The sequence below is a fragment of the Mizuhopecten yessoensis genome, unplaced genomic scaffold, assembly GCF_002113885.1.
Source record: "Mizuhopecten yessoensis strain PY_sf001 unplaced genomic scaffold, ASM211388v2 scaffold715525, whole genome shotgun sequence".
Taxonomy (NCBI): Eukaryota; Metazoa; Mollusca; class Bivalvia; order Pectinida; family Pectinidae; genus Mizuhopecten; species Mizuhopecten yessoensis.
Genome location: NW_018479660.1, coordinates 4,398 through 16,784, shown reverse-complemented (window position 1 = coordinate 16,784; position 12,387 = coordinate 4,398). Strand labels below are relative to the sequence as shown.

The 12,387-nt window shown below is 35.5% G+C and overlaps 1 protein-coding gene across 1 annotated transcript; it reads right to left on the bottom strand.

Moving 5' to 3' along the window:
- Positions 1-972: 972 nt before the first annotated feature.
- On the bottom strand, positions 973-7,582 carry LOC110441119 (carbohydrate sulfotransferase 15-like). The gene is made up of 6 exons (XM_021484219.1): positions 7,545-7,582; positions 6,358-6,480; positions 2,827-2,986; positions 2,503-2,650; positions 1,998-2,163; positions 973-1,434 (listed from the first exon to the last, which is right to left on the bottom strand). Exons 3-6 carry the CDS (start codon positions 2,856-2,858, stop codon positions 1,271-1,273), a joined length of 510 nt encoding a protein of 169 aa, XP_021339894.1. The 5' UTR covers positions 2,859-2,986; positions 6,358-6,480; positions 7,545-7,582; the 3' UTR covers positions 973-1,270.
- Positions 7,583-12,387: the final 4,805 nt, after the last annotated feature.

Here is a 12,387-nt window from a genome sequence, read left to right as displayed (position 1 = left end):
AAGATTTCTCTGTCAACCCCTAGGGTATAGCAGATAGCTCGTAAAAAGAACAATGCTCTCGACGGGAGAGGTCATGTTCAAGCCAGGATAACAAAACATATTACAAAAGCTGTAAACTATTGTTTTTAAACATTGCATTTTGAGGATGGGAGAGAAATTATTATCATTTTACAGATATGACCGAGGGAGATTAATAGAATCTTCCTCTACCTTGAGTGTGTGATAGATAAATCTCCTACCATTAGGAGAATATTGGGTTGTCTAAACAGAGGCTCTGAAAAATTACGTAGTAAGTATTGTTACGTTCTCCAGATGAACCAAACTCATATCAAGCTTTAGTAACTACTCAGTAAAGTTGCTTATTTTCGCTTTTTAACAAAAGGTAGTTTGATTTTGTTTTCGTATTAAAAGAATTTCTGAGCTGTTAATTTACCGAATCACCTGTAAATGAACATTTTTTTTCTAAATGTATTGATTGATATCATTTATGCTTGCCACTTCTTGTGACTGAATATATATTCCATGCGAACAGATTGAGAACATCGATTACTTAACAATGTGATACATTTGTTTGGCGTTACACTTTCTTACCAAATGTGCAAATCATTTGCGAGGTATCTCCATTAATAAATTGTGGGGCATTCGCGATTTTTACGAAATTAAATCCATTAATCTGATTTGTTTGAAAATGCAATAAACACGTTCTGAAATCAGTAAAATCAAAACATTGTTTTTTTTTTGGTGATAAATTTATAAACAATAAGTTTAATTTTGAAAAGTTGTTGAAAGCATAATTTGAATGTGTTATGGCGAGAGTTGTAAGTATTTAGTAAAACTTCGGCATGTCAAAGTTTTTGTAACCATTTGATGTTGGATTAACTCTGGTTTCCAGATATTTGCTAAAATAATGAAATAAATCACACCCTTTTATTGATCTTCATTAATTTTCGTTATTTGTTTATTACCCACACACTCACTCACTCACTCATTCTCTCGTGACTCAATATCCCGTCGATTCACTCACCGACTCACTAGCTCAATGTTTTACTAATTTACTCATCGCCTCACTAGAACACGGCCACTGCTCAATATTTGAATCTTGCAACAAAGGTCTCTAAAACGTGACATGTTGCCGGCCATTCACTCGTTCACTCCTTCGCTCACTCAAACAATGATACAAAGATCACTACAACGTGAACTCTGACATCCATTAAGCACTTAGATTGCAATTTGTGAAATAGCACAATATGATGCTCAGAAAAATATGAAATTATTGAAGCCAGAGAAATCTCTCGTCCCTCAGTAGATCGGCCAGGTGATCCGTATAAGGTTGATAGAATTTCGTTAATACATTCCTAGTTTCCGGTAGCATGTCTCTTGTGTTTTTCCTCCCTTTGTTTCTACGTGTTTTTGTATGTGGTACTTCCACGTCACCTAAAAAATAAATATAAATGATTATATAAAAAGTAAAACAAGAGAATACCGGAAAGTTAACAAAACCCCAATTCAACCTCAGATTCGATAAAACAAGGGTAAATTATTGACACAGGCAGTATTTACTTGGGGACGCTTGAAACAAAAACAAGGAGAATAAGACCAAGTGTTCCGGAAAGATAAGCGAGGTCTGCTTGATTGATGATACCAGCTATTTAAATCTGTGTAAAAACAAATACTCCTTCCTGATTTTGATCACAGGTATTTCGACAATACCAATACATCCAAATAATCTAATGAATTTATTCAAAACTTCATTATGTTATTCGAATTAGTTTTTATGCTTATTTAGGAAGCTGGTTATAACTGAATATCCTTTTTTGTCTAGTCGGTCAAAAAGTTATTATTGATTAATTCATCAAAAGTTGCTGCTGGCATAAATGAGAAGCAATAGGAGACAGACAATGATAGATACACCGGTTTCATAAAACTTATTTAAAGTGATATGGAATATTTCCCCTAGGATGCGCCCGAGGATGCGAAATATTACTTATGATACTCACGTAGATTTAGAAACTGAAAAATCTTCCTCATTTCCTCGACCTTGTTCTCAGAGTAATCTTCCAGACGTAAAATATGAAATTGATCTCGTGGAAAACACTTCATATATTCTTCGATGAATGATGCGTAGAATCCGTTATGGAGCCGTGCCGTACTTGACACATCAGACTATAAAATACATACAGGAACATGTTAAAAAATAAGGCTATTCCTAATCTATAATAGTCATCTCTATACTACTTTAATGCATATTCATTATCAGAAAAACTAAAAGTTTCCGTAAGGAATTTTTATTAACTTTAAGAGAATCGCTATAGACTTAGCCTATTGTTCAATCTTTTACATCTACATACTATCCTTGCATTCGATCATACAATTTTTGACAGTTAATGGTTTGTCACAAGCATGGCAATAAAGTTGCTTTTCATTCGTAAAATGTAATCATGTGTTATGAAGGATTTGCCTCCTTGAATAAGATTGGTTAAAATGTAATGAAAATATACTTGCCTCATTGAAAGAGTTATGGTACACACAAAAACGAATATCATGGTATCGGATACAATCCCTGAAAGCACTTATTTCTGCTAATACTTCTTGATGGAAACGTTCTGGCGAGAGAATTCCTGTGCTTATATAAGTATAGTCAGAATAGAGCCTGAAAAGAAAAGAAAAAGACACATAGTATTTTGTGAAAAATAACATCATTCAATCAATATTACCTTTTCTCCCATGTTATCAAATATAAGAATGTTTGTTTGATTGGGGAAATTTTGTTTTGTGTAAATGTCCACAAGGGTGATTTTGAGATCCATGTAACGGTTGATTGGTTACCTAGCTACAGGATTACGTAGAATAATGATCATCTTTAGATCTGGCAGGAAGTGACGTAGGTAGTGGGCGTTTGTCAGAGCCGGAGGTTCGGTATCGTACTGATTCACTTCATAATTCCACCACCACCGATTGTCCCACAAATTAGAGGGAGAAGCCTCTCCTAGATTTATAAAAAATGTTATATATACAATATAAAATATTGAAAATATTACATATACAAGAGGCCCAATGGGCCTGAATCGCTCACCTGGTATTAATCTCACACTTGTAATCTTAAAAGTCGACTAAAATACAGCTACAGGCAGAATATCAGTGTTTGATTCATAAGAACCTATTAAAAGATTTAAACATATGACGCCTGTGACCTTGAATGTCGAACAAGGACATTAGGTTGAACAGAGTTTAAAGTATTCCAACCCAGCATGCTTCTGGCAAAATATCATAACCCTGGACCTATTGGTTATAAAGAACAAGTCATTTAAAGATTTAAACATATATTGACCACTGTGACCTTGAATATGGGCGAAGGTCATTCATTTTGACAAAATTGGTAGCCCTTCATCCCAGCCTGTTAATGACCAAATATCATCACCCTTGGCCTTTGGCTAATTTAGAAGAAGTCGTTTAAAGGTTTTAAACATATTTGGCCCCTGTGACCTTGAATATATGTAAAGGTCATTCATTTGAACAAACTTGATAGCCCTTTATCCCAGCATGCTACTGGCCAAATATCATTATCCTAGGCCTCTTGGTTATTCAGAAGAAGTTGTATAAAAGTTTTAAACATATTTGACCCCAGTGACCTTGAATATAAGTAAAGATCATTCATTTGAATAAACTTGGTTGCCCTTTATCCCAGCATGCTACTGGCCAAATATCATCATCCTAAGACTTTCGGTTATTGAGAAGAAGTTGTTTAAAGGTTTTTAACATATTTAACCCCTGTGACCTTGACAATAAGTAAAGGTCATTCATTTGAACAAACTTGGTAGCCCTTCATCCTGGCATGTTACTGGCCAAATATCATTATCCTAGGCTTCTTAGTTAATCAGAAGAAGTTGTTTAAAGATTTGTTAAGACAATTGACCCCTGTGACCTTGAATATAAGTAAAGGTCATTCATTTGAACAAACTTGGTAGCCCTTCATCCTGGCATGTTACTGGCCAAATATCATTATCCTAGGCTTCTTAGTTAATCAGAAGAAGTTGTTTAAAGATTTGTTAAGACAATTGACCCCTGTGACCTTGAATATAAGTAAAGGTCATTCATTTGAACAAACTTGGTAGCCCTTCATCCTGGCATGTTACTGGCCAAATATCATTATCCTAGGCTTCTTAGTTAATCAGAAGAAGTTGTTTAAAGATTTGTTAAGACAATTGACCCCTGTGACCTTGAATATAAGTAAAGGTCATTCATTTGAACAAACTTGGTAGCCCTTCATACTAGCATGTTACTGGCCAAATATCATTAGCCTAGGCCCCTTAGTTATTCAGAAGAAGTTGTATAAAGATATTTTAAGACAATTGACCCCTGTGACCTTAAAAATGGACGAAGGTCATTCATTTGAACAAACTTGGTAGCCCTTAATCAGAGCATGCTACTGGCCAAATATCGTAACCCTATGCCTCTTAGTTATTTAGAAGAAGTTGAATAAATATATTTTAAGACAATTGACCCATGTGACCTTGAAAAAGGACGAAGGTCATTCATTTGAACAAACTTGGTAGCCCTTAATTACAGCATGCTACTGGCCAAATATCGCAACCCTATGCCTCTTAGTTATTCAAAAGAAGTTGTTAAAAGGTTTTTAATATATTTGACCCCTGTGACCTTGAATATAAGTCAAGGTCATTCATTTGAACAAACTAGGTAGCCCTTTATCCCAGCATGCTAATGACCAAATACCTTAACCCTAGGCCTCTTAGTTATTCAGAAGAAGTTGTTAAAAGGTTTTTAACATATTTGACCCCTGTGACCCTTAATATAAGTCAAGGTCATTCATTTTAACAAACTTGGTATAACTACAGCCCAGCATGCTACTGGCCAAATATCATTATCCTAAGCCTCTTGGTTATTAAGAAGAAGTTGTATAAAGGTTTTAAACATATTTGACCCCTGTGACCTTGAATATAAGTCAAGGTCATTCATTCGAACAAACTTGGAAGCCCTTCATCACAGCATGCTACTGGCCAAATAGTATCATCGTATGCCTTTTGATTATTAAGAAGAAGTTGTTTAAAGTAAAATATTGACGCCGGACGACGGACGCTGCACCATGGCATAAGCTCACTTGGCCATTTGGGCCAGGTGAGCTAAACATATAAAGTTTATAAAATATTATATAATCACAATGATATTATCATCGCCCTTTTCATCAGATTTTCAATAACGATATGACGATCAAATGATCAATTAATATCCATAGTTAAGTGGTTGCTCTAGGACTCGAGCAATTAAAGACAATCAGCAAATGTTTCATCATACGATTGCAATCCTTACCTAAAATTTATTCCGCTTAAAAACAGTGACTGAGTAATTTAACTGTGTAATTGTTGTCAGACGTCTTATCAAAAGAAATCTACAGGTAATCAACTTTGGAACAAAGGTGGAATTTCAGTGTTCGATGTCTGATGGCGGAATTATAAAGGGACAACAAGTCAGATGGTGTTTCCTTCCAACTTCACCGGTTTGGGTTGTAAACTTCCGTTTTTCAACAATAAAAGGCTGTGACACTTTTATATGCCATTCAACCTGTCAAAAACGAATTTAGCAGCCGTTTTGAGGTATGAATTCATAAATCTAGCCATTTGTCACTAGCAGCGTTGAACTTCAAATATAAACAAATTTCATATAACTTTAGAAGGCTCTTACTCTTCCTTGGTCCGACAGAGGAAAAATTGTACAGATTCTTTTGTCATGTCAAGTTTGAATGCAAAATAACAAGTAGTTAATTATTTAGTTGTGCGAGTCCTTGGATCACCCTCGTTGTTGTAACGCATACCTGTGGCGATTTTGGTACTTTGTAAGCTATGTCTATATCATATCTATGTTAAAATGAGTTTGATGCTATTATAATATGTCATGAAGGAAAGTTGCTAACTTGATATAACTACGAACAGCCCTACTGAATCACACCTTTGTTTGATAGATTTTTATTGTTTGTTTGGAATATAGACAAAATTGATCAAGAAACAAATCATTAAAAGTAGTCTTTAGTTTCATATTCAATCAAAACCATGATGCCACACTGTGTGTCCTCATGTATATGGTATTCATAGGACAAAATAAAGCAGTTAGAGTAAAAAAGACTTGGTATGCCAGTCGAGATGTATCAGGAATTTGGGATACTGGTAGACTTGATATCATTATGCCTTTTTTGATTGTGTTATTAAGAAAAGATCATAAATTAAATTCCTTTTCGGAGATGAACCCATGACCTCTCAACCCAGGCAGCCTCCATTTCTAGTCTTTGCTGAGAAAAAATTAAAATAATAAAAAATAATTTATCGTCCTCTTGGTTGTAAGGTTTACCTGTGATTATTTCGGTACTCTGTATATAATCCCGGTGAAATGTAGATGCCGATAAAGTTGCAATTTTGTTTGCTGTAGGGTTGAAAAAGTTGACATATTGTTTCCAAGTCCATGGCTTATTTTCTACAAAATACAAATATGACATGTATGATTGAAGAGTTTAGTGGAATGAGAGATGAATGAATGGCTGAAGTGCGTCTTGGTGAATATAATTCTAAACAAATAAATTTCATAGAAATATGAATAAAAATAGCATGTTTTTTAATTCTTAACATATGCAGTTTCATACACTATACCTACTCTTTCCTCAAACCAAAAGGGGTAGAATGGTAAGAATGCTTTGAATTAGCCAGATGCTGAAAAATCAAGGAAGGTAATTTATTTTTGGATTGGAAATTGATTTGAATGGAAATACATTTTCATTTTGGATTGCTCGTTTACGTCCTGTTACCAAAGTTTATACGATACATTTGGATTAATATTGACCAAATTCTTACATTTCCAGGTCAGTATGCATACCAATCTGTGTTTATCGACAAAATTGGTGATTATTTGTATAGATATGTGAAGAGTTTTGTGTAAATTCATACGACACATGTGAAATGTTTCATTTGATTTCGGATCTAACTAGATGCCTTCACACGGATGGAACGAACGTTTCAGTAATAAATGGAGGTAAGAACAAGGAATGTTTAGTTTTCAATTTTTAATTCATTCAACAAATACTTTACAATTACAATTGCAATTAATTGCATTACAGCGGTTGTACATTCCTTAAGTGATTGAACTACATACTGTATAACATGAAATGTTCGTTGTGTACATTGAAACACGAAAATAAATACAACGAATTTGAATGATATACGTGTCTACTGTTTGTTAACATAGGCTATCCACGAAAGTTTGTACCACGAAACTATCTTAAAGGCTTAAAAACCACGAAGGAAAGTACCCACGAACATTTCGTGTTTTACAGTAAAGTTTAAGATTAAAATGAATCGTAGTTATTCAGTTGATGATAAAATTACAAAAGCTTAAATTAACAAGTGATAAAACATCATAGAGGTATTTTTTTTAGATTTAAGTCAGAATGCCCTTTCATCAGAGACATCCTAGAAATTAAAGCTACATTTTAATAACATTTAACAAAACTTATAAAAGGGATAGTTTTATGCAGAAATACTTACTTCTACATCGAAAACTATACGTCAATTTACCACAACCTGAAAAAAGAAAAAAAAGTATAAAATAATCTTCTGTTGGTGGTACATTTTGTCCTAAAAACGGTAGTTGTTATTCCCTGCTAAACGTTCAGCATTTAGGATAATGGCAACAGTTGTCAGTCTAATATATCCGGGTGGAATATTGTGCTGGGTGCCTTCGGCATCTTATATACACAAACATACCCTGCCTTCAGCACACATACACGCATTCATTGCAAACACGGAGACACGTCCTTAAGCTTCCTTATTGCTTCACACACATAAACAGTTATTACTGTTCACCATTTTCTATATATTTAGAGGTCATATGGTATTTTTTTTTATCACATACTGATACTATAGAACAATACAATTATTAAGCAATTACACTTTAAATCTCAGAAAATATATATTTCAAGAGTAAAAATATAATGACATTCTGCCTAAAATAAAACATAAGGAACTTCAAAAGTGTTAAAGAAGAAGTTAAACGGATGTGGTGCGTATACATGCAAAACAACCCACTTCACAGACAGGTACATGATGACAAATATTTCGTACTGTAGACGTATTGTGCGCATTAAAATTGCTTCAACACTTCAGTTCGTAAGATGCATTGAAAAGTGTTATATGTTTAGAGGTGAACGAAAATTTATCTAGCAATGACTGGTCAAGGACTATCATGATAAAAAGTTTCGGATTAGGTGATAAGGGCTACACCTGGTGGTACTTATACTTACGTATAAACTCCAATATATGCTAATGAAGAAGCGTCTACGTGTTTGGAAGATTACACAGTTTTGCAATTAATTTACTTTGTAAATAAACCAAACTGGTAACATATACCGACATGAAAAAATCAAAGTGTACAGGATAGAGGAGAACAAGGGGGTTGTGTAGGACTAAATGAATCTCATTTAACAAGAGGTGAAGCCACATGTTATGAAAGTGTTAAAAATACTGGGAAAATCTGAGTCTTTCAGTTCCAAATATAATTTGAACCTGGCTTTTGATACTGTAAAAGATGCAATTTTCGCGTGTGGAAATGTTTCTAGTGTGATACTTTAAACTGATCGACCTGCAGAAATGTTCTCGGTGGTAATGGTTCTGAATATCAGTAACTCATATAATCTTTAAACAAATATTCGCATGTGGATATTTTCGCGCTTATTTTTTTTTATGACGCAAACACGCGACAAATTCATCACTGCGATTATTTCCACGTTTACAATAATTATATTTATCAATGTTACGAGATATCACTGATGGTTGTTGCGACACACATATGTGTGTGTGTGTGGTCGTGTGTAAAGGGGCGGGGCGTAGTATGGTAATACACAGAGTGCCCTGAGAGGCTCGTGTACCACGGGTAGTGCGTGATTTACCTGAGGTTTCAGGTGAGCTGTACAAGGTGTACAGGTGTAATGTCATTCAAGCTGTGGCAGCCAGTGTATACGCTTGTGAAGAAAGATTTTTGTTGTTTGAGTATGAGTGATAGAGAAGAGGACCCCATACGGTCAATTCTGGTGCGGGTCGGTACCAGTACTGCTGGGGTGACGCTATTGGGCGTTTTCGCTGTTCAGGACGTACCTGGACAGTAAGTTAGACAGTCTGAAGGCAGAAATTTTCGTCGGGGACACTGAGCAAATGAAGGCCAAGTCAGACAAGACTATTGAATTCAAGTCACCAGGAAACAAAGTACAGTTTCAGTTTAATGAGGAACTGGAGACGGACGTTGGCAGGCTCCAACGTAAATTAGATAATCGTGATTTGGACGGGTGTGGCGAGTTGGCGGCAGACCTGAAACGTAAAATATACAAACGTAATAAATTGATCCGCTTGGCGGATAAGTCACCAGCTGGGTGGCAGACTGTAAAAGAATATATTTCGGACGATTTGGCGTCTGACAATGAGGATGAGAAAAGGATCCGTCAGGCAGAGAACAGGGCCCTCAGGAGTATCAAACAGAAGAATGAATCTCGGAAGCGGAATTCTACTGCTGCTTTCAATCTTGGTAGCAATTCCGGTGCACGTAACGGTTCCGTACCAGCAGCCTCGAGTTCAGCACCTTTTCGGGGGTCCTACGGAGTCAACGTGCCCTGCAGACCAGTGCTTTTCATGTGGTGGATTCGGGCTTTAGCGGAGGGACTGTGGGAAATACAGACAGGGCGGGGCCCGTCATCAACAGCAGCAGCAGCAGCAGCAGCAGCAGCAGCAGCCAGGGGGTTCAAAATGAGTACGGCAATCCGGGCATACATGATAAGTATTCTTCTCCTTCCCTGTATGACATTAAGAACCGTTTTTTTTTATTACAGGCTTTCCCAAAAGATGAAACTTACTACACTGGACGTTGGCTTCAGGTCATGTCATTATCAACTACGCAAACTTTCGTTAGGACACGGAATTAGATCTAAGTCCGTGGTTAGGATATATATATATTCAATATCGACTCGATTTTCTAGTTGTCATTTGACTAAATAGCCCTTTAACATATTACTTTGTCTGCACTGACGCTATTACTTACTTGTTTATATATATATAACATTCTCAAATCACCAAAACCTTGCGTAACAATTTTCTATAAAATGATTATACGTAGGGTAGGTTCACAGTTTACTTTTGAACTGACCGCGACACACTCAGATGTTCAGGCGTAGTACGAAGATTTTAATCATATTGATTGTATATGAGCATTGAAAATAAAAGGTATCGGTCTATATATGGGTGTTGGTGGACTGAATATCAAAGTATCTTTCTATATATGGGTGTTGGTGGACTGAATATCATAGTATCCGTTTATATATGGGTGTTTGTGGACTGAATATCAAAGTATCCGTCTATGTATGTGTGTTTCTTGACGGAATATCAAAGTATCCGTCTATATATGGGTGTTTGTGGACTGAATATCAAAGTATCCATCTAGATATGGATGTTTGTGGACGGAATATCAAAGTATTCGCTTAGATATGGGTGTTTGTGGACTGAATATCAAAGTATCTATCTACATATGGATGTTTGTGGACTGAATATCATAGTATCCGTTTATATATGGTTGTTTGTGGACTGAATATCAAAGTATCTGTCTATATATGGGTTTTTGTGGACTTAATATCAAAGTATCCGTCTAGATATGGATGTTTGTGGACTGAATATCAAAGTATCCGTCTATGCATGTGTGTTTCTTGACGGAATATCAAAGTATCTTTCTATATATGGATGTTTGTGGACTGAATATCATAGTATCCGTTTATATATGGTTGTTTGTTGACTGAATAACAAAGTATCAGTCTATATGTGGATGTTTGTTGACTGAATAACAAAAAATCCGTATATATGTTATTTTCGATAGTTTTTTATGAACACCCATTTGTATTCAAGAAATCAGATTTAATAATCAAACATCAAATGTCGAAAGTTCTTTATTTGAATATTGTACATTTGACCAATGACGGCCTAAATGAAAAATTAGAACCAAGGAGTAATCGAGTTTACAAACACGTTATCCGGATGTGGTCAGTTTTAGTTCATCCGTGTTGGTAATCATATATCATTATCAATGAAAAACATGTCCTCTTTGTTTTTTGTTTGGTCAACCACCATTAGGGAAGAAAACGAATATACTTCATCTTCTATGCAAAACCTATTGCACTGTCTTGTTCAAACAGAATTATATATATGCCCGAGTAAAGTTAAAATGTTGTTTATGCATATACATAGCTCCACAGACCGTGGAGGAAAAGGTGGCATCTTGCTTCCTTTGACGTCACCGTAATTACGCTTGTAAGACGAGCAATGTTTGTTGATCCGCTGAACAATTCTTACAAATCAGCATGAACGTATTTCATAAAACTAGATTCGCCTAGAAAAATCCTAGACGACATAATATAAAGATATCTGTTTTACATCACTTCATTCAACATCGATGCGAGCATGCCAAGATGACACGTTCTACATCAAAGGAGCAGGTATTGACGTTATCAATATAGTAATGCACAATATTTATATATATTATCGGCATTTAAGTATAGAATATGAGTTAAAAAAGGCAATGAAAACGATGATATTGTGAATATGTTGTAGAAGTTACACATACGTTTATTTAACGAATTTTAGGAAATATGTTATTTAAAACAAGAGGCACAAGGGCCTTAGCGGTCACCTGAGTTATATCATAGGTACTGGTAGCTTTATTTTATTGTTTAGATGTGATGTGGAAATCAGCATGTAAACTAAGTGAAATACAATACTTGTCATGTCATCAAAAGATAAGAATTTTAAAATATTTGTAAATGTTCCCTTTGGGGCCCCGCTCTAACCCCTGGGGATTGGGCAGGAATTCAAAGTTTACAATGTGATATTGTCATCCACCAAAGATGATTCTGACCAAGTAAAAATAATTTCCAACAGAAAATTGTCAAAATATACCCAAAAGTGTTGTTTCCCTATATAAACTATAGTAAATTTTACCCCCTCCCCAAGGGAGAACGGATAGCTCGGGGGTCCTGAAATTTACAATTTAAATAATGCCCCTGATGATCTTTCCATCCATGCAGAGAAAATGACTGAAATACCTCTGAGTCTGGAGAAGAAGAATTTTGAAATATTGGATAATTTTCCCTTTTGGGCCCCGCCCTGGCCCCTAGGGTTGGGGTAGGAATCCCAATTTTACAATTTAAAAGCATCTTCCTCCTCCAAGGTTATATCTTTCCGAGTAAAAATAATTTCCAACAGAAAATTGTCAAAATATACCCAAAAGTGTTGTTTCCCTATATAAACTATAGTAAACTTTACCCCCTCCCCAAGGGAGAAACATACTGCAGAAGACACC

Bases quoted from the DNA above. Each gene is read 5' to 3' on its own strand.
- LOC110441119 (XM_021484219.1), bottom strand. From the start codon at position 2,858: ATGATCATTATTCTACGTAATCCTGTAGCTAG. The intron at 2,651-2,826 runs GTAACCAATCAA...TTTTCTTTTCAG, and splicing joins CTACGTAATCCTGTAGCTAG to GCTCTATTCTGACTATACTT. The intron at 1,435-1,997 runs GTGAGTATCATA...TTTATTTTTTAG, and splicing joins TTTTCAGTTTCTAAATCTAC to GTGACGTGGAAGTACCACAT.